At 49.6% G+C, this 23029-nt stretch overlaps 1 protein-coding gene across 2 annotated transcripts in view; it reads right to left on the reverse strand.

Annotated features, from left to right (window-relative positions):
* Positions 1-23029, reverse strand: part of BICD2 (BICD cargo adaptor 2) — a 54187-nt gene that overhangs the window by 13033 nt on the left and 18125 nt on the right. For both annotated transcript variants that reach the window (XM_045504612.2, XM_074362995.1), the window contains exon 2: positions 6539-6751. In XM_045504612.2, coding sequence (XP_045360568.2) covers positions 6539-6751 — 213 coding nt within the window. The remainder of the gene's footprint in view (positions 1-6538; positions 6752-23029) is intronic.

The raw sequence follows: 23029 nt of genomic DNA on the forward strand, positions 1-23029 counted from the left end.
TAAAACCCATGCTTGCTGCATCCGTCTTGGTAAGGCAAGCTGAGCACACCCCACCTTGGCGTTGTCCCTGCAGGCCGGATGCAGCTGCTGGGATCACCTGCCTGCTCTCAGGAGTGGGAGGACACAGGAGGTGAGATGGTGAGACGGGGGTGGGGTGGGGTGGGGTGGGGGGGTAGCTATTGGTCACAAACGATGGAAATGGGCTTTATTTAAAATTAACTCCCCTCAATGAAACAAGTGGTCCTGAGGTGAGAAGAAGAGACAGACCATGGGCCAGTGGAACTGCCCAGGCCAAAGCCCTCTGCACCCCAGAACCCGTGTGCCGGGGCTGCACCGGGAACCTGAGCTGAGCTGAACCCTTACACAGTCTTACTGCTCGACAGTCGTCTTTGTTCTTTGAGGTGATTCACAAACCATTAAGCTGACTCACTGAAAGTGTACAATTGAGTGCTTATAGTTTATTCAGAGTTGTGCACCATTGTGTATTCCAAAACATTTTCATCACCCTAAAAAGACACCACACACCAATTAGCAACCACCAATTTGCTTTCACAGAAAGGGACCTGGACGTGTGGCCTCTCTGCCTCCATATTGGCACTGCGCTTGGTGTTCAACCACCCCAAGGGGCATCACCCATCCCTTTACTACGGAGCACCGACTATACTGGGTGCTGCTTGGGGCTCTGTCTTGTTCACTGAGGCTCCCTAAAGCTGCCCGTGCTTGGCACCTATGTTGCCAGCTGGTGTCAGCTGCCACCGAGGGAAGCTCTGTGTAGGTGGGAAGGGGTGCTGTACTGAAGTCAGTCTGGGAGTCTGGACTGCGGAGAAGCCAGCAGCCTACGCTGCAGAAGCCCAATCATGGCACAGCCGGAGCCAGGGCACAGGGAGCACCACCCCGCATGGGAGCACTCTGAAGCTGGTCTGTACTCTCTCAGCTCAAGCCCCAGGACAGGCCTGTGGCCCCACGGAAGGCCAGGGTAGAGGTGGGAGTGGTGACGTCCCAGGCCTGTCAGAGCCGTGGAGTCTGCACAGGGAGAAGGTGTTGACAGAGGCAGAGACTGGAGCATCGGGGACACAAGACAAGGAACAGAGGGTCGCTGCCACCCAGAAGCTGGAGAGGCTCCATATGGAGCACAGTCCTGCTGGTACCTTCATTTCAGGTACAGAAAATACAAGAGAATAAATGTCATTTTCAGCCAGTGGTTTGTCACACTCTGCTCTGGTGCCCCCTCCACCCCCAAAACCCAAACATAACTTTACTAACAGGAAAAAGACACTGCTGTGACAAATACCTGACAATGTGGAAGTGGCTGTGGAGCTGGGGATGGCCAGAGGCTGAAGGAGTTTTGAGGAGCAGGACAAGAAAAGGCCAGATCGCCTTGAGACCACTGGTAGAAATGTGACCGTTTTGGGTGATTCTGGTAAGACTCAGAGAAGAGAGCCATGGAGAGAGCTGTCTTAGGGAACACATGTACCGCCATGAAATGCATTGGGAGAGGGGTGATGTTGGCTAGAGGTGCTCCCAGCGAGGCCTCAGGAAGCAGTGAGGAGCAGAGGAAGGCTGTTCTGGATGGCAGTGGTGGAGAACCCGGCTGAACATGCTCTGGTGCTGGGTGGAAAGCAGAACCAGGAAGCAAGGAACCTGGATGATTTGCTGAGGAGATTTTTAAGCAGAGTGTTGAAGGTGCAGCCTGGTTTCTCATGGTTGCTTATAGTAAAACGTGAGAGGAGAGAGAGAAATTGAGGAGAGAACGGGTAAGCAAAAAAGAATCAGAACTTGAGGACCTGGAAGATGCTCAGCTTGTCCTTACTGCAGATGAGAAAGCGTTTCTCTGGAGACAGCACCAAGGGTATGGCTCACGTCCAGTTCATCAGCTGGCCGGGAGGCCAGCAGGCCCTCTGCTTCCCAGGTTCCAGAAGGTAGAGCAGGGGGCCGCTGCAGACTGTTCTCAGGCCTTGAAATCTGAGCAGGGTTTTCTCTGCTGGGCATTATACTTGCTGGGACCTGTGGCCTCTTTATTCCTTCCATTTGCTCCCTTTTGGAGTGAGAATGTTTCTCCCCTGGCCTCACACTGTATTCTGGACGCAGATAATCTGCGCAGGGAGGAATTCCACCTCAGGATGGACCATCCCTGAAGTCTCAGCATTTCCTGATTTAGAGGATTTAGATGTGATCTGGGACTTACATGAATTCTGAGGGCCAGAGGGTCGGATGTTACGGGTTTTAACTGTGTTCCCCCAAAAGATATGCTGACGTGCTAAGCCCTGGAACCTGTGAGTGGGACCTTACTTGGAAACAGGGCCTTTTTTTGCAGATAGAACCAAGTTAAGATGAGGTAACAGGGAACTAGAGTGGACCCTAATCCGAGGGCTGGTGTCATTGTAAGAGGGAGAGTTGGAGATACAGACACCCAGGGAGAAGGCCACGGGAAGACAGAGGCAAAGACTGCAACACAAGGACGCCAGTGGCACAGGACGGACTCTCCCAGAGAGCCTCCGGAAGACACCATCCCTGCTGACGCCTTAAACTGAGCTCCTAGACTGTGAGAGAATGAATTTCCGTTGTCTGAGGCCCCAGTCTGTGGTAAGCTGTCACAGCAGCCACAGGACATGAACACAGATCTGGTCTTGCCCTGCTGAAAGCTGGGCTCAGATAAGGGGAGCGCCCAGAGCGCCTGGAAAGAGCTGCATGGGGGTGTGGGCAATCACACCAGGGGAAGGGAGAGGATAAAGGAGCCCCGGCGCTGTTAACACCCGGCCAGCCTCTTACGGGAAGGGTGCTGTGGTTGCCGCCACCTAAAAGCTGTCAAGGCACAGGGGATGTGTCTCAAGACAGCCTGGGTGACTCCAGCCCTTGTAGGGTGGCCCTGCCCACTTGGCACGTGTGCTCCTGGGGAGCCACCAACTGTCTTTATTGCAAACGTGCTGTCACTCAGATGGACCCACACCTGGAGCCTCAGTACCAGTTGTGAAGATGGCTCAGACTGCTTCAGGCAGGGGTAGGGGCTGTGCGGAGTACTTGGGGTGGCAGATGCCCTGGAGTGGCTGCCATAACTTGGTTCACCTCTCAGAGCCTTGTCTCCGCTCTGCGGGTGGCAGCGATGCTACCTTGCGGGAAGCTGCAGCCTTTGCGCACGCACCCAGTGCACCACACCACCCTGCGGCGGGCCACGCGGGCTGGCCACAGCTGGCTCGTCTACCTGACTAGTCTTGCCTCCAGTCAGCTGGGAGGTGCTCCCACAACAATTAGCTTTGCTCTCTTGTCTCGTCTCTCCCCTGCTTAAATGCTGCTGCAGCCTCTCGCTGGCTCCTGCTGCTCTTGGCGTGCTGTGGCTGTGAGCCCCCCGCCGGCCCACCCCACGATCGCCAGCTGCCCTGCACAGAGCCTTCTCGTTTTCCGTGGACTCGGGGGTGCATGCTCATCCTTCTGCCAGAAATGCCCTGTCACTCCTCGTCCTCTCCTTGCTAAGTCACACTGCGGGGCGTTCAGGAGGTACTCAGATAGGTGCAGCCTGATCTGACATGGCCACCTGAGGTGGTGGAAGCCGAGGGGGAAGGTCTAAAATCCACCAGCTCCCCACAGGTTTGCACGTCAGGACTAAGAAACCTAGCAGGTCCTGTGGTAAGAGAAACTCAGGCCAGCTTCCTCCATGGCCTGGGCGGACTTGACCTTCACGGCTCAGGACCAGAACACAGCCTCCTGCTATAAGCTCTGGGGCTGACAAAGGGCACCTGGGCCCTTGCAGGTCTGTGGGAAGGGCCTGTGGCCAGCGAGGCAAGGCACACTCAGGTCACAAGCGGACCCGGCAGGTGAGGGCGCTGCTGCTGCTGCTGCTGCAGGACCCAGATGCCTGAACTCCGGTTCCCGCAGCAGCTGAGCCTCCACCCTTTACCACCAGGAAGGGGCACCTTCGCTTGGTACACACCCAACTGCGGAGGGCTCAGACAGGCTCCCCAGGCCCCGTGGGGCTTGATTTCCCCCAGGTACGCACATTCTCCCAGGCGAGCCTGCCAAGAACAGCCCTGATGGTGCACAGTGACAGGGGACACAGGAGGCCTCACCCATCTGCACATGTGACAGTCCCTCCCACCCCCCACAGTCTGGCCCCTGGCTCTAGAGCCAGATGTCCTCCTGTCTTGGCCTGTCCACTACACACGGCACAGCCCAGCTGGTGCCTGTGGCTGCTGCTCCTGACCCAATGCCTGGCTTTCTTCCAGAACTATTGGTGGCCCAGATGCCACCACAGTAGGAGATAAGCCCTTTCTTGGCTCCTAGCCAGGATAGGGCAGGTGACATCAGACATGACTTCTGCTGGGACATCTTGGTCACTCACTCCTGGGCCTGTGTAGGTAGGGCCTGACATGCACAGAGTCCACTAGGCCAACAAGGCCAGGGGCCACTGGGACAGGAAGACTACCTAGGGGGGCCCCACTGGGCAGATGTTGACCCCTCCTCAACTCACAGGCCTGCTTCTCAAAGCAGCCCTCGCCTCACCTTCCCAAGGTAAACCCGTGGAAAGCGGCGGCACGTGCATGGGGCCTGACTCTGCCTCCGGCCAGCTCCTTGGGTCTCTGCTTCTATTTCTGCAAAATAGGGCCCAAGGCCATGTCCCAGGATGGAAGCTGGCTGGGCCTGTCCACACGCAGTGCAGAGGTCAGGACCCAGTGACCTCAGGCAGGCAGCCAAATGTTCTGCATCTTTGTCTCCCCACCTGTGAGATGAGGAAAGTAACTGGATGCCCAAAGGGTCATCGAGAGGACAAGTTTTGGGGTAGCTGGAGCTGTCCCGCATGCTGAGCATGTTTGTTACACCTGTTACATGATGGAGGCCATGCGTTCCTCTTGGAGGGTTGGGCACGGGGCAGGGATGAGCCCCTACGCCAGTCAACACAAGGTGGAATGGTAGGGTGGGGGTCAGAGGGCACAGCACAGCCGGCCCATCAGTCACTGAACCCGGACAACAGCAGGACCAGGCGCTGGGGGGAAGACACCCTCCTGTGGAAGGGCATCTCCTGGGCGACCAAGGCCTGCTCAGCTGGGTCACACCAAGGCAGGCGCAGGCTGGTGCTTACTGGGCGCAGCGCTTGGTACTGTGGCCACGTGATCCAGGCTCCTTAGCCAGGCCTAAGCCTGGGGCATGAGCCTCCTGTAGGATGGGGGACAGCCATGGAGGAGCTCAGCACAGCAGCCCGAGCAGAAGTGGCAGGGCCAGGACCAGCAGAAGAGTGACTTGAGTGGGATGGGAATAGAGCACAAACAGAACAAGTGATGGTGGGGACAGTGACCAGGGCTCTAGTCCGAGCAGGTGGTGGTGCAAAGCCTCGTCCAACCAAGAGCCCGGCATGGCTCCTTACAGCCTGCCCTGCAGTGACCAGGGGTGCACAGGCGGGGCCTTGGGAGGAAGATGCTCTGAGGACGCGTGGGGGTGGGGAGCGGGAGGCTTCCTCCTGGAGCGCCAACAGGAACAGCAGGAATCCCGGCCCCAGCAGACCTGTTCCTTAACAGCAGCGTGTGTGACTGGCTGAGCTCATTTCCTGATGTCAAAGCCAGGAGTCAGCAAGTCCCCTGCCGCTCTCCTGACAGCCCTCTTCTGGAAGAGGGAAGGGGCGGAATGAGCCTGGGCTGGGCAGAGCACTTGCACTGGCTCTCCTGGCAAAGGGCGCTCAGCTGGCAGTGAGGCTGGTCTTCCCCGTGGGCGGCCCGTTCTCTCGCTCCTGACCAGAATGCTCCCGGGTGAGGACACAAGACCGTGCCCTCCCCCTGGACCCCAGCCAACTCCCTCCCAGGTCCACAAGCCTTGGCGGCCTCCGATCCCAAACCAGGGTGGGGGACTGCTCCCTGTGGCTGCCAGCCCCTGCGCTCTGCCCCAAACCTTGCCAGTGTCCCCTCCCAGCCCTGTGGGACCCTACCTACCATACACCCTCATGTCTGAGGTACTGACCTCAGAGCTGACCACTGCGCAGAACCATCTGCCCTTCTGGTCACCTGTCACTGCCACCTGCCCCTCCCCACCCCAGAGAGTCGGTCTTCCCACAGCCAGAACAAGGCCTCGCATCCTTCCTGAAGAGAACTCTGAGGACCGGGACCCCAAGGCCACAGCCAGGACGGCAGCTCATGTAGACTCCTAGCTAGGCCTGCTTCCTGCTGCTTTCCCACCCCACCTTGGGGACGGTGGCCCTCCCCCTCACCTCTCTCGGAGGGCGCCGGCTATCTGCCCTGTCCTCTCCACTTGCCCAGGACAAAGCTAATCCTAGGCACTGTCTACAGTGGCCTCTTCTGACTTTACTGTCACAAGCTGGCAGGTGGGTGCTGCAATTCCACTGTTCACAGGAGGAACCCAGGATTCACAGCCCAAGTGCAGAGCTGGGACCCTGCCACCCCGAGCCCTTCCTGGACCACCACGGACCACAGGGACCATCAGGGGCCACATGAAGCTGGGGTGCGGGAGAAACAGCTGGTGGGTGGCCCTGTCCCCAGGGAGCACTGGGGTTTGTTTTCCCACCCACAGCTGAGCAGCCCACCCCAGTTCCGCTGGTTACCTCCTTCAGCTCCTGGGCCACTGAGGCCAGACGCTCGTTCTCCGACTGCGTGTTAGCAAGCACGTTGCGCAGCTGCTTCAGTTCTGTCTGCAGCTCCAGCACCTTGCGCACATAGTACTGCTCCTTGGAAGCTGACTCCTGGATCAGACTCTCCTCCCGGCTCTCACCGTCCGCAGCCACCTTCTTATGGTTTGTGTGGGCCTGTCCAAATGCCTGCAGGAGACGAGATGGTCTTGAGAAAGGGCCTGGAGGCAACCCTGTGGCCAGATGTCGGGTGAGGGGGGCAGAGGGGAGTGGGTGGACACAGTGGAAGCCAGACACTAAGGGCTACATGAGGGTTGTGAGCTTGGGGTGGGGCTAATGAGGGGCCGGGGTGGGATGGGATGGAGGGACTGGCTGGAGGAACTGCGATGGGGCAGGGGTAGGAGGCCCCAGCCACCATCTCTGCCAATATGGCACCCATCGGCAGACAGGACCCTGTCCTGGGGCTGGACAGGGAAGCCCTCAGGACCAGGGTAGGTCTGAGGTCCCCTCTAGATATGGAAACTGAGGCTCAGGGAAGCGCCCTTCCCCTGTCTGATCCTGACCCCTCTATTCATTCATCCTGGGAGATACCTACAGGTAGGGAGGCCTGGGAAGGTGGGACCATAAGCCTGGCCCAAGTGAGGGGACAGAAGGACGAACCACAACGCTCAGAACCAGCAACAGGCCCCTACATGCGTCCTAGTCTGGAGACCCTGCCCACCTGGGCACAGAGCTGGAAATACCAGAGGGAAGCCGACTCATCACCCCCAGATCTAGCAAGGGCTTTGGGCTGTAATAGGCAAAAGGGTGTGTGGCTGAGGTTCAGGGAAGAGCCCCCATGGTCAAGTGCAACCAGAAGCAGTGCTGGTCTGCTCAAGTCCATGCCTCAGGTCCCGGCTGGCTCGGACCTGCCACCATGTCGTGTTCAACACCCCCTAAGTGAGCACCTTTGCATCTCTTACCCTCCATCCCGCACCACTGCAGTAGCCAGGGTGTGACCCACGTGAGCCTGTACTGTGTCTTGCCCAGGGGCCCCTTCTCACTGGCCACCCCATGCAGACCTCTGGGGGGAGACCTTGTCTTTTTACAGTGCTCCCCACTCACAAGAGGAAAATGAAATAAAGGACTACTAAAGAGCAAAGAAACTGATGTCTTTACTTCTTAAGAGAAACAGGAACATTTCCATTTATTTACTATTTAATATGAAGTCTAGGAATTCAGTCCAAGAAAATTGGGAAAACGTGCAAGCCATGTGTAAGCATGTTATTGAGCAGGACTGTTTGTAACATAAAAAACTCAAAATGTAGGAAGTGACTTGTTTCTCTGTCAGTGCGGACTGGCTAAATAAAGTAGCCAGTCTGGTCAAGGTAATTGCTCTCCCTCCCAAGGCCAGGTCTTGTTCATCTGCCCCCAGCCACTGACAACCTGCTCTGTGAAGACACTGGTTTCTTTTTGAATCAAGTCACCTTCACTCTGTGATTTCTGATGCTGAACTCCTCTTCCATCCTGGTGCCAGGAAAAGACCAAAGCACAAATCCACATCTACACAGGACCTGTCCCATCCCGGGTGGCAGCCCCGACCCCAGCCACACACCAGCCCTGGGCATGCTAGAACCTGCCAGAAGTGCAGGAAGGACCCAACCCATGGGGCAGGTGCACTGGAAAGCATCGGCCAGCTCACGTGTGTTTCTCTAAACCTCCGGACAAGCCTAACAGAGCAGAACACTCTCATGAACCTCGAGCCGGAGTACACACATCTCATGAGGCAGTGAGTCATCATCAGAGGCTGTCCTGAGGTGGGGTGGCTAAACGCTCACTTGCTCACGCGTGTTCTCTCTCTCTCTCCCTCACATACACGTGCGCGCGCACGCACGCACGCACACACACACACACACACACACACACACGAGTCCAGGCCTATAGGACTTGGCTTGAGTCTTCGCCTCCGCCCAGCTCTCAGCCTGGGGCCTGTGAGCACCGGACAGCTTTTCAAAGACCATGCACATGGAGACTTATACATCCCCTCAGGACGGGACAGTCACAGGGACTGGATCTCTCTCCCCTGGGGAAAAACTAAAAATAACTGGTAAGTTTATGAGACTGAGCAATAGTTTCCAATTCACTGGACACCAGACAGTGAGAGGCAGGCCCCAGGTAGGCTCCAAAATGCGCCCCCACCCCCACTCTTCCCAGAAGGAACTTCAGCCATGGTGCAGAAAGAGAAACTAAGGCCTGGCAAGCCTGAGAGAAAGCAGTGCTGGAAGGCAGTGGACAAGGCAGTGAAGGCACAGAGGGGCCCTCAGTCCTTGCAGGGGACTGTCAGTGCAGGTCTGTGAGGAAGCCGCCAAAGCCACGAAAGGGCCACCCAGAGGGACAGAGGAAACAGTCCCACTGCTTGTACAGGCTGTAAGCAGCACCTGCTCCTGCTGGCCAGAGGGGAGCCCTAACCCACAGGCAGCAGGGGGAGCACCTGCAGGTCTGGACAAAGTGGAGCTGGGTAAATGCTCTCTGGTCTTCACCAACAAAGCTTAAGGGCAAAACCTGAACGGATCAAACTATATCCCAGAACAAAGCACAATAAAGAACAGGAAAAACAGCATTGTCTCCCAACACAGTGAAACCTAGAACCGGGCACCCCATCACTGGTGATGGCCGGCAAAGGGGCAGGGGAGCCGGTCCACGAGGACCAGGGGAGGTCAGAGGTGGGAGATGGGGCAGGATTGATTTCCATAGGCTCAGGAAGCCAAGCGAACACCGAACAGAACACTGAACATGCCGAGCAGGATCCAGGAAGACAGGGAAGATGGAATTGCAAGGTGTGAGATGAAAGGGGCACTGGATGGGATTAATGAATGCAAATTGCACGACACAGAAGATGAGGAAACTTGAAAAAACAACAATAAGACTACCCAAAACGAACACATAGAGGAAAAAAGACTAAAAATCCAAACATGATGTGAGCAAGGCGTGGGACAACTTGAAGGAGCCTAACACACAGCTAGAGAAGGAAGTGGTGAGGACAAAAAACTTTCAAGAAATAATGGCTGGAAAATTTCCAAATTTGATGGAAACTATAAATCCACAAATCTTAGCAGCTTATCAACCCCCACAAGCACAAGAAATACGAAAAAAAACCCTCAACTAAACATATCACAAAATTGTTTAAAACCAGTGATATAGGAAAAAACCGCTAAAATCAGCCAGAGGAAAAAGGACACACTACTTATAGAGAAGCAAACATAAGGATGACAGGGGATTTCTCTGACAAGCCTGGAGACAGTGGAGCAACATCTTGAAAAAAAACAAAACAAAAAAACACATTAACTGGAGTGCTATACCCAGTGAAAACTGTTCACAAATAGAGGTGAAATAAAGACTCCAGACACACAAAAGCTGCAAGAATTTATCACCAGCAGATCTGCATTACAAAATGTTATATAAAATCCTTCAGGAGAAGAAAAACAATACCAGATGGAAATCCAGATTTACAAGGAGTGAAAAGCACCCAAAATGGTAAGTATGTGGGTAAATTATAAAAGACGACTTCTTTTTTAAACTCCTTTAAAAAGATAATGAAGAGATTCATCTTGTAGTAACCTATAATGAAAAAGAATATGAAAACAAATATATATGTATATGTATGATTGAAACATTATGCTGTAACCAGAAATTGACACAACACTGTAAGCTGACTATACTTCAATTTAAAAAAAAAAAGGGTAAAAAAAAAAAAAGATAATGAAGAGTTCAACGCAATCCCTATCAAAATTCCAATGGCTTTTTTTTTTTTTGAAGAAATAGAAACTCATACAGAATTGCAAGGGGCCCAGAGTAGCTATAACAATATTGAAAAAGAACAAAGTGGGAGGATTCAAACTTAATATGAGGTTACAGTGATCAAAACAGTGTGGTACTGGCATAAGGATAGACAATATAGACCAATAGAACAGAAGAGCCCAGAAATAAACCCTTGTGTATGTGGTCAACTGATTTTTGACAAGGGTATAAAAATAATTCAATAATGAAAGAACAGTTTTTCAACAGTGGTGCTGGGACAAATGGAAGTTCACATGCAAAAGAATGAAGCTGGATCCCTTCCTTACATCATATACAACAATTAACTCAAGGTGATCAGAGACCTAAGTAGTAATACCTAACACTACAAATCTCAGAAGAAAACAGGGACAAATACTCATGACCTTGTTGGCAACTGGTCCCGAAAAGCACATGTGACACCAAAAGCATGAGGAACTAAAGAAAAAAATAGAAAAACTGTACTTTATCAAAATTTGAAAATTTGTGTGTCAAAGGACACTGTCAAGTGAGAAGACAACCCACACAATAGTAGAAAATATTTTCAGATTTTGTACTTGATAAGGGTCTAGTGTCCAGAACATATAGAGAACACCTACAGTGCAACCATAAAAAGATGAACAACCAATTAAAAAAAGGACAAAGGACTTGAACAGACATTTCTCCCAAGAAGACAAACAAATGGTCAATTAGCTCATGAAAAGACACTCAACATCTGTAGGCATTAGGGAAATGCAAGTCCAAACCACAATGAGATAGCACCTCATTAGGATGGATGTAATTTAAAAGAAAAAAAAAAGAAAGGAAAGAAAACAAGTGCTGGTGAAGCTACAAAAACACGGGAACCCTCATACCCTGCTAGTAGGAATGTAAAACAGTCCAGCTGCTGTGGAAAACAGCCTGGCAGATTCTCAGAAAGTTAAACATAGAATTACCATATGGTCCTGCAATTCCATTCCTAGGTATAGACTAGAGAGAAATGAAAATATACATCTACACAAAAACTTGTACACAAATGTTCATAATAGCCACAAAGTGGAAACAGTCTAACTGCTCACCAATTGATGAAGGGATAAATAAATAAAATGTAGTCTATCCATACAATGGAATATTATTCGGTAATAAAAAGAAATGAATTACTGATACATGGTGCAACATATATGAACCTTGAAAATATTCCGCTATGTGAAAAGAACTAGTCACAAAGGGCCACATATTTCATGATTCCATTTACAAGAAATGTCCAAAACAGGCAAATATAGACAGACAGAAGGCGTATCAATGGTTGCCTAGGGCTCGGGGTGGAGTTGGGAGGTTGGAGGGGGTGACAGCTAAGAGGGTAACGAAAATATTCTAAGCTAAGACAGCTAAGAGGCTAATGAAAATATTCTAAAATTGGTTATGGTGATAGATGCACAACTCTGTGAATATATTAAAAGCCAATGAATTGTACATTTTAAAATGAGTGAATTGTAGGGTAAGTGAATTATATTAATAAATAAAGCTGTTAAAGTTGTTTTAAGAAGTTCAAGAATGGAAAAAGATAAACCATGCTAACAGTCCTCCAAAGAAAGCTGGAATAGCTCTATTAATATCAGATAAAGTAGATTTCAAAGCAAAGACTATCAAGAGGGTCATTTCATGATAATAAAGAGGTTAAGTCACAAAGAGAACCTTACCTTACACTTCTAAGTGTATACGCACCTAATAACAGAGCTTCAAAATACATGAAGCATAAACTGATGGGGATGGGTTGGGTAGAGCTCAATGGTACAGTGCATGCCTAGCATGCACAAGGACCTGGGTTCAATCCCCAGCACCTCCTTCAAAAAAAAAAAAACTGATAGAACTGCAAGGAGAAATCGACAAATCCAGTATTACAGCTGGAAGCGTTCAGCACCCATCTCTCAATATTTCACAGGACAAGTAGCCAGGGCATCAGCAAGGACACACAGAAGACCTGACACCACTATTACCTGACTGGACCTACCTGGCTTGTGTAGAATCCCCCACGCATCAGCAGGAGTACAAACATTCTTTTCAAGCCCACATGGAACATGTACCCAGACAGACCGTATTCTGGGCCATTAAACATGCTTCAAACTTAAAAAAATTCAGGCTGTACAAAGTGTGAGCTCTGACCACAGGGAATTAAATGAGAAATCGATAATGAAAAGATCTCTAGAAAATCCCCAAATATTTGGCAACTAATCAACACACTTCTAAGTAAAGCCTGGGTCAAAGAAGAAATCATAAAAGAAACTGTAACTTATTTCTAATTTAATGAAAATGAAATGAATATGAGAATTTGTGGGATGTCACTAAAGCAAGGACTTAGGAGGACATTTATAGCACTAAAGGCTATGTTAGGGAGGGAAATAAAAAACCTATCCAATCAATAACCCCAGTTTCCACCTTAAAAACTAGCTCAAGGTGCAGCCGAAAGCCCTGCAGTGTTAAGCCCTTTTAGCAGATGAGAAGACTGAGGCTCACAAAGCTGAGCGCCTAGGCCTCATGTACACAGCTCGTAAGAGCCCCGTATTCACCCCAGCTCACCATGCTTGGTCTTCCCCAGCCAGCACTCCTCCAGGTCTTTGCCCAAATGGTCTCTGAGCCTCCTCCAGGCCGAGGAATGCAGGCCTTCAAGCGTTGCCTTATGGCTGCCATGTTCCACATCCATCTCCAAGACACAAGTTCTATACTGAACGCAGACCCTATAAACCCCAATGGAGCATGGTTTTAAACCCCCCATAAAGGCTGTACGTTACTTAATGGAGGGGCTGTTTCTTGTTAATGGCTAGTCTTTGGGCCCAGATGGTATCTGATGAGAGCCCAGCCAGCCCCAGTCAGAACTGTCTCTCTTTTCAGCTGTGTGCTTGTGTATTCACTCATTCAGTTGCTCAACGAACACTGGATAGCACGATTGTGGACTAGGACACATATGTTATGCCCTGTCTGAAACCCTCATGAATTCTTACCCTCTGGTGGTGGGAGTGTAATTAGTACAACTACTTAGGAAGACTACTATCTGCTAACACTATGAACACACCCGTTTCAGGACTCTGCGTATTTACAGGAGCATTATTTACAAAAATTCCAAACTAGAAAGCTCCCAAGTTCTCTCAACAGAAGGAAAAATCATGATACAGTCACATGATGAAATACCACACAGAAATGAAAATGAGTAAATTACTATTATTTAGACAACAGAGAAGAATCTCATCTAACATTAGGTGAAAGAAGGCAGACACAAAAGAGATACACTATGTGATTCTGTTTACACAGGCAGTTCTAAGAATAAGTAAAACTACCCTCTGCTGGTAGAAGTCAGGCTAGCAGTGGCCCCTGGGTTGGAGGAGGGCAGCTTCTGGGGCTGGAGATATTTTGACTCTCGAACTGGGTGCTCTTTACATGTAGGCATGTTTAGCATTTGAAAGTTTACACTTATGATTTGTGCTCTGTATGTTTTTCCTCAATAAAAAGTAAAACAGAAACCAAAAAAACTAGAACAAGAGCATATGAAATTCAAAGAAAAAAGGAAATCATAATGAGCCGAGTAGAAATTAATGAAATAGAAAAAATATAGATAAAAATCAATCAAATCAAAAGCAAGTTCTTTGAAAAGATTAATCAAACCAATAAACCTCTAGTCAGAATAAGCGGGGTGGGGTTAGGTAGAGGGGTAAGACACAAATTACCAATGTCAGGAATGAAAAGCGACAGTACTACAGATACTACTAATAATACTAATAACAAGGGAGCACCATGACCAGCTCTATGCCGATAAATATGACAGCTGAGATGAAATGGACAAAGACCCAGACAGACAAAAACTACTACAGCCTACTCAAAAAGAAACAGATGACCTGAAAAGCCCTGTATCTACTAAAGCGATTAAACGCGTAGTTAAAAACTCCACAGGGAATATTCTGGGCCCAGATGGTCTTGCCAGTGAATTCTACCAAACATTTAGGGAAAAAATAAATCCAGCTCTACACAGACCTTCAAGAAAACTGAAAAGGAGGGAATATTTTCTACCTAGTTTTATGAGACCAGCATTACCCTATATCCAAAACCAAAGTCAGAACAAAAAATCCACCAATATATAAAGAGGATAAGGAATTACGATACAGAGGGGCTTATCCAGAGAACGTAGTATTAACATTAGGGAAAAAAATCAGTGTAATTAAGTAGATTAATAGATAAAAAAAGAAAATCTATTGGATCATTTCAAAAGATGCAGGGAAACCTTGACAAAATTCAACATCCACCCCTGAGAAACACTCAGCAAACAGAAGGGAACACCCTCAACCTGATAAGGGGCATCTTCTAAACACCTCACAGCTAACATTATTTAATGATGAACAACTGAGTCTCCCTACTTCTGTTAGACATTGTACTGTTTCCAATTGATAATGCAATGAAGCAAGAAAAATCAAAGGCATCTAGATTGGAAAGGAAGAAGTAAAACTGTCTTTATTCACATATCACAGAATAGCCTGCATAGAAACTCCAAAGGAATCTACAAAGAAGCCGTTAGAACTAATAAGTGAGTTTAGCTAGGCTTCAAGACACAAGATTAACATACAAAAATCAAACTTATTTCCATATGCTAGAAATGAACAATCAGAAAGTGAAAAATATTTAAATGCTATTTATAATAACATCAAAAATATTAAATGCTCATGCTTAAATGTGGCACAAGATGTGGAAGACCTATACACTAAAAGCCACAAAATACTGCTGAGAGAAATTAAATAATGGAGAGATATACTTATTTATGGGCCAAAAGACTAAATAGTGTTAAGATGCCAATTCTCCATGAATGGATTTTTTGATTCATCACAGTGCCAATCAGAATCCCAGCATTTTTTGGGTAGAGAAATTGAACATCTGATTCTAAAATTCATATGGAAATCCAAAGGACCTAGAACAATCAGAATGCTATTGAAAAAGAAAAACAAAGTAGGAGGACTAACAGTGATTTTAATACTTAGAAAGCTACAGTAATTAAGACAGCATTACTATTGGCATAAAGATAGACAGAGGCACTGAACAGAATAGAGAATCCAGAAATAGATCCATATGTAACTGACTTGACAAAGATACAAAGGCAATTTGGTGGAGAAGGGATAATCTTTTACAAATGGTGCTAGAATAAATGAATAAATGAATATCCACATGCAAAAAATAAACTACAATCCATACCTTACAACATACATGAAAATTATTTTTAAATGGATCATAGGCTTAAACACTAAAAGTATAAGACTTCCAGGGGAAAACAAGAGAAAATGTTTGTGACTTTGGACGTGACCCATAGAAGGAGAAGTTGGTAATCTGGGCTCTAAAACTAAAAACTTATGCTATTAATTTAGACAAGTTAAGAGAAGGACTAGTCACAGACTGGGAAGAAATGTTTGCAAATCACAAATCTGATAAAGGACTTGTAGCCAGAATACAAGGATTCTCAAAACTCAGTAAGAAAAACAACCCAATAAAAAATGGGCAAAAGAATCAAAGAGCTACTTCACCTGAGAAGATATACGTATGGGAAAGAATCACATGAAAAGGTGCTCAACATATTAAGTAACCAGGGAAATGCAAACAATAACTATAATGAGTCACCACTAAATACTACTAGAATGAAGATTAAAAATGCCTGACCCTACCAAGGATGGCATGCGTGTGGAGCAATTAGAACTCTCCTACGCTGCTGATGGGGGACGTAAAAGGCTACAACAGCTTTGGAAAAGAATTTGGCAGATTCTTAAAAGTTAAGCATATATCTGATACATGACATAACTACCCACTCCTAGGTATTTACCCAACAGAAATGAAAGCATATGTCCATACAGACTCATATAGGAATGTATGTATCTGTAACAACCAAAACAAAACAAACTCAAAAAACAACCCAATGACCATCAATAGGAAAATGGATTTTAAAAAAGTATGGTGCAGCCACACAGTGGAATACTACTCAGCAATCAAAAAGAAACAGTTATTGATATGCGCATTAACACAGATACATCTCAAAATTATGCTCAGTGGAAAGCCAAACCAAAAACACAGTACATGTTGTATGATTCCATTTATGTAAAACTAGAAAATGCAAACAAATGTATATCATGGTTGCCTGGGGATGGAGAGCAAAGAAGTTACAAAAGGGGATGAGGAAATGTGGGGATGATGAACAGCTTAAGTATCTCAATTATGTTGTTGACCTCATGAATATATACCCATATGAAAACTTACCAAATGCCATGCTTTAAGTACAGGCAATTTCCTGTATTGCACTTACACTTCAATAAAGCTAAGACAATTTGGGATGTTTTTGAACCATTCAACCTAAAGGGTGAGAACCAAGGAGACCTCACCCTTGTGCTCACTGCCCCAGCTCACAGACAAGGAGGCAGAAGGTGACAGAAGTGGAGATTATGTCTCTGGTCACTCAGCCTACTTGTCTCAATTTCTTCTGACCGAAGTATCCTTGCTCCTACCTCACATCATCCTGCTCAGGCTTGAGTCTATCTCAAAACCTGCCTCCTCATCCTAGGATGCTCTGAGAACAGCGACACTGACCATCTGACTGGGGTGTCCAGCTGTGGACCTGGCCTTCCCTGCCTCACTGCACAATTCCCAGGCTGGTGCCTACTGAAGGAACTCCGAAACTTCTGGGCAGCTCAGGAATCCAGCTTTGGCCTCCATCGCAATCCTGCCCACAAAATTCCCTGGCTACTCTGGGGAAGAAAGGCAATGCCCTCCTGGACCACAGGGTGCTTGTCTGGGCTTTGAGGCAGCAGCAGTAGCAGCACTTTTGAGATGTTTCTACAGAGAACACCTGCCCAGCTGTGAGTGGGCTAACGCTGTTCCTGACACAGGATCGCAGCCCACACCCGGCCCACTGCTCTGAAGTTTCCCAGGCTCAGCGAGCCCAGTTGTGGAGTCACACTTGGCCTTGCTTCAAGTACATCCGCACCCACGTGGACACCTGGAGCCAGGGCCAGGCACCTGGGGAAGGTGAGGTGTGCCAAATGGGGAGGGGGCCCAGGGCAAGTTTCAGGCCAGGAAGGGGAGTTGCAGGGTTCCAGGGGCAAGGTAGAGTTCAAAGCCAAGCATGGTGGGAAGAGGGGACACAACCCAGGGAGCAGTGTGAGTACACGCCAGGCGGGGGATCCCGGGCTCTCTGGGAAGCATCAGGAGCTCCTTTCTGAGAAGGGGGAGCTGGGACACTCAGAGGCCATGGGGGCAGCCTGGGCAGGAAAGATGCAAGTGAGGAGCAGCGGGGCTGGGAGTCAGGCCCGGGTGCTTCCCCGAGTGACTAGGCACGCTGCCTAATTTCTGCGGAGTGGGAAAAGTGGTAAGGGCAGGGACCAGGGTGCTTGTACACTCTGGTAAATGAGCCCAGTGTTGCCCTGACCCCCCCTCCCTCAAGCCTGAAGTCTCACTGTGGAAGCCCTTAGAGATAAGACAGGCTCCTGTCATGAAGTTCAGGCTCTGGGCATCCCTACCTTGCCACCCAGCGTGGCCACCAATCTCAGTGCGTCGGCAATTAGGTGCCTAGGGCAGCAGGCCCAGGACACAGGGCACTCAGAGAGCAGGACACAGCAGGGATGGGGTGAGTGCAGGGCCCCCAGTGTCAACCTGCATGAGACCCCTGATGGCCCCTGAGAAGGAGGTGGCACATGGGTCGTCCCAGACACCCATCCCAAGCTCTGCTGCCCAGGCCCAGGGCCCGGCCCCGGCCCCGGCCCCAGTGGCCCACATCGGGGTCAGCAACTCTACCCGTGGTGCCCACAGGGACTTTGTAGTCCAGGCAAAAGGCCCCACCTGCCTCTCCCTAACCTGCCTGGCTCAGGGCACAGGCCCCAGGACCCCTCAGACAGAGAAGGTCCCCCCAGAGAAGCTCTGGCCACCACACAAGCTCTCTGGGTGGGGCATCCAGGGCAGAGACACGGATGGGAGGGCGGGAACAGGGAGGCAAACAGGAAGAGAGCCCAAGCAGCTCCACTCTCTCAGCACCAAAAGCTGTGTTAGTCAGGGTTCCCCTGAGAAATGGAGCCAAGAAAATATATGTAGGTATATGTAAGAAGAGATTTATTACAGGAATTGGCTTAGGTAGTCACAGAGGCTGAGAAGTCCCACAATCTACTATTTGCAAGTTGGAGACTGCGGCATCATCAGCCTAGGTACGAAGGCTTGAGAACCAGGAGCACCGATGCCCGAGGGTAGAAGATGGACATCCTGGCTGGAGCAGAGAGTGAATTCGCCCTTCTTCCACCTTTCGTTCCACTCAAGCCCTCAGCGGACTGAAGGATGCCCGCCCACACCTGGGGACGGATCTACCTAGTCATGCTAATCTCTTCAAGAAACACTCTCATAGACACCACCAGAAATGTTTCACTAGCTGTCTGGGGATCGCTTAGCCCAGGCAAGTAGACGCATAAAATGAACCATCACAGAGCACGGGGTCTACTGCAACAATTCCCAACGCCGCTGCTGTGGTGTGAAAGCAGCCGCAGACAACATAGGCAAAAATGGGTAAAACGCTATTTGTAAGACCAAGGCTGAGGGCCAAATATGGCCCTTGGGCAGCGTTCGCTGACTTCTGGTCTGGGCCAGCACCTTGTCATCTCTCTGTGGCTCATTCGATAGAAAAACCATTAAGTGCATGTTGAAAGGGCCCATCCCTGAGCCAGGTGCGGAAGAGGAAATGTGCATCAGACCAGTGCTTGGAAGGATGAGGGGTGCTCCAGGTGCTGAGACGGGCATGGCAAAAGCCCAAAGGCAGGACAAGGTGGGCTAGGAGGAGACCTGGGTTCTTACACCGTACCTCTGAGCCCTGCACAGGAAACCATTTTCCGTCCCAGCCCTGGTAGATCCTAGCTTCTACTGGACAGGAGACAGGTGTGAGCACTGTGGTACCTGCTGCCTGGGCTCCATCCTGGCTATGAGTCTGGGCAAGTCCCTCCCCTCACTGAGCCGAGCTGTAAACCGGGCTGCCTATAGAATGCCCAGCCTGGTGCCAAGCCAGCTGATGGGCCCTGAGCCCCGGCATAAGCCCACTTATGAGAGTGTCAGGGCTTGAAGGGCGACTCTGGGTAAGTGTCCGTTCCCCTGACGCCTGACATGTTTGGCCAGTCCCTGCGGCCCTCACAGGGCAGTGCGTCTGCTCTGCAGTGTCCTCACTGCCCACCCCACTTCCCATCAAAAGAATGATGTCAGCACCTCTACAGGGAGCGCTGGACATCAGTCCTAGCTCAAAGAGGCTGACCCTCAGTCTCTGACACCTCTACAAAGGAGCCAGAAACAAGTCTGCAGGAGAACAAGCCCCGCTCCCGACCCTAACAGGGCAGAAGCAGCAGAAGGAACCGGGCTGCAAAAAGGGCTGCTCTGGGGCACCTTTCTTTCCAGACCAGTCTGGCCATCCTGTTAGCACAAAGAACTAGGCATGGCTTTTTTGACATGAAAGAAGCCATTTTCGGCCCAAGCTGTTTTGTGCTCTAAGCCTGGTCACAATGCTGGTCCTTGAGTTGGTCTCAGTAATTAATGATCTTCAGGGAACAAAAGAATGCAGGGAACAACTGTTATCAGGCAAGAGCAAATAGCAAAGATAATCTGCTCAAGCCCCTTCATGAATATGCATATACCCTTAGCTTAAAATTTCCCCAATTTTGCTGTTCAGGGAGACACTGCTTTGGGAAAGCTCCCTGGTTCTCCTCACTTGCTGCAAGTATTAAATCCTTCTTTCTCTTGCTCTCTTTGGCTTGGTTGTATCTTTTGGCTCAGCACCAACCAAGAGGTGAACCCAATTTTTTGGGTAACAATCTGAGGCAGCAGGCACAACACAGGCCAAGCCAGGAGAATCAGCTTAAGAATTCCCAGAAGGTGAGGTGTCCTTCCAGGAAGCAGTTTTCACAGTGAAGCTGGATTTGGGATTCTCAACTTCTTTGCTGTTGGAATTCTTGGGCTGGCCCAGCCCCACCCGCTCATGGCAGAATCCACCTCCACCTGAAGAGCAGGGTGGGGACATCCCAGAAATTCCCTACCGGCTGCCCATCCTGGCCCCTCTGCTGGGCTTCTGGCTTGATCCTGCTCCTGGGACCAGGGCTGGGGATGGTCATCGCGCACCCACTCGGCACCGTCTTCATGTGCAGGCTTACGGGAAACCCCACCGGCTGGCTTTACAAAGACCTTTCCAGGTAGTTTTCAGTCCCCCTTTATCAAGAGCATGCTTACTGAATGTCTGGCCTCGGGTGGGCGCCAGTGGTACCAGCAGCAGACACTGTCAGGTCCCCAGGGCTCAATTCTGTCCCAGGTGGGACCCTAAAGCCTGGCATCCTGAGGCACCATCTGAATGGAAAGAATCACTCCCCCACCTCAGGTCACCAATGGCCTTGATTACCAACCAGTGACTGTCAGCACCACAGCCTCTCTAGCCCCCAGCCAGAGCCAGGAGCCCCTACAGTATTCCTCATCTCTTTCCTGGTTCAAAGTAGTGTCCCTTTCAGATGCTCACCCTGGGGAGCAGCTCCTCAAAGCAAGTGTACGCTGAGAACCCCACGGGGCAGGGCGCCTTGGGGCAGAGCTGGGCCGCCCAGCAGCTGGTGCTCAGGGAGCGAAGACTCTCTCCAGCTGTCACTCCACATGGTCACCATCTGCTGGCACACTTGTGCCTGCTGGACCTGCCGGCCCAGGCTCAGCCCCGCCTCCGGCATGGAGCACTTACTAACCAGCAGAAAGCTATAATTGTCTGCTTCTGCTGAGAGAGGGAGGAGCAGCTTGGGAACTGGCCTCCCTCCCAATCCTCACGCAGGGAGCCAGGCAGGGAAGAGGAACCAGTAACTCAAGTTCAATGCAAGCTGCCAGAGACGGTGTTCAACAGATACGGATTAGCTGATGGATTTCCCCCCAAAACTAATACATACAAGCCAGAGGGCTGCACCAGGCACTGGCGCCAAAGGGGGATCTGGCAACTCTGAGGACTGGAAAGAAGGCGTGATGGGAGTTCCCGCGACGTGGGGCCACATGCAGGAACCACCCTGTGGCCAGCTCCCTTGGTGCCATGCTGTCAGCCCCCAGAAACCACGTGAGCCTCATCAAACTCAACACAGGACTCAGGCCTGTGAAGTGGATACAGATAACAAGCTCTATGATATTATGAGATAAAGATCTCATAGCATTAGGAGATTTAAGTCTATCAAAGGTTGATTAAACTTATCAACGCTTAATTCACTGGCCCAAACTGCCAAGTACAAAATACTATATAATGGTAGACATGCGAGAATGTGTCAACTAGGGAAGAACTAGACTGGGGTGTCTAGCAATAAGTCAGAATTAGCATCGACACCGAGAAGACTCAAAAGAAGGAAAAAGGGCACACACTTCCTTTCAATATAGAGCTTTTTCCTAAGGAAATGGTATCACAATGGGACAGAGTGACATCACAGTAATGTAAAACAGGAAGATACTACACATACATGTTGTACACTACGGTTGAAGAAATTTTTAAAAATACGTATCGTAAGTTTTCTGTAAATTTAAAACTGCTTTAAAAAATAAGAGCTATTAAAAATACATCAGTATGAAAAAAATATGTATCAGTACGCAACCAAGTGCATGGAAATTGATCTCTTAAACAACGTCTGTATCAGAGAGGGCCCACAGAACAACAGGAAGCTGAATAAACAAAAAACAGAAACGTCTTATATCAGAACTTGAGGATCCCTGCCAAAGCAGTACTGTGCTGGGGGAGGGGCGACGCTAAAAATAAAGGATAAAAAAAACACAGAAACTGAATACAGTAATGAGGCAAAAGACTCACAAAGGGGAAGTGACAACAAAACCTCAAAACAAAGTGCAAACCTCACTAAGTTAGTGTATCTTCTCAACCTGGTGATGATTTTATCCACTTGAAAGCACTGCCCCTAAACCACGCGGCTGCAGGCCAGTCCTGCCCCTCTCACCCATTCCCCGGCCTACGCTCCCGGGAACTTTGAACGCTGTGGCAGGGCCAGGGCTAGAACCCAAGAACCTCTCTGTCCACTTCTATGTCCACTCGCAGTACGAGATAGGATGAGGGAATGGAGAGAGGGGCAGTCACCTCAGGCTCAATGGACACCCTGTATGTAACTCATATGGGAGCTCCACAAATCCGCCCTCCAAAAGTGTGGAGGGGGGATGGCATAGCTCAGTGGCAGAGTGTGTGCATAGCATGCACGAGGTCCTGGGTTCAAACTCCAGTACCGCCATTAAAAATACAGAAATAACCTCTCCCCACCCCAAAAAAAAAAAAAAAAAAAAAAAAAGTGGGGGGGGGGGAGGTTCGTGCTGACTGTGCATGCAAAAACTTGGGTGAGGCCTCAGCAAACGGAAGCAATACTTCACCTTGAGAATCATTCACTTGCCCCAGGAACACAAAACCAGCGGCACTAATTTAACTCAACTTAAAAATACTGATTCAGCACCTGCCAGGGATGCATAGCAAGTAAACCATGTAGTGTGTCAGAAGGTGAACTAATGACGTTCCTGCCACAGACAAACTAGTATTTAAAAAGGAAATAAGAATGCCATCTGCTCTAAGATGCTTTCAACTCGCCTTTCAACTGAAGCTTTAGAAAAATGGATGTGGTAACTTTCTTAATATCATAG

The sequence above is a fragment of the Camelus bactrianus genome, chromosome 4 (genome assembly GCF_048773025.1).
Source record: "Camelus bactrianus isolate YW-2024 breed Bactrian camel chromosome 4, ASM4877302v1, whole genome shotgun sequence".
NCBI lineage: Eukaryota > Metazoa > Chordata > Mammalia > Artiodactyla > Camelidae > Camelus > Camelus bactrianus.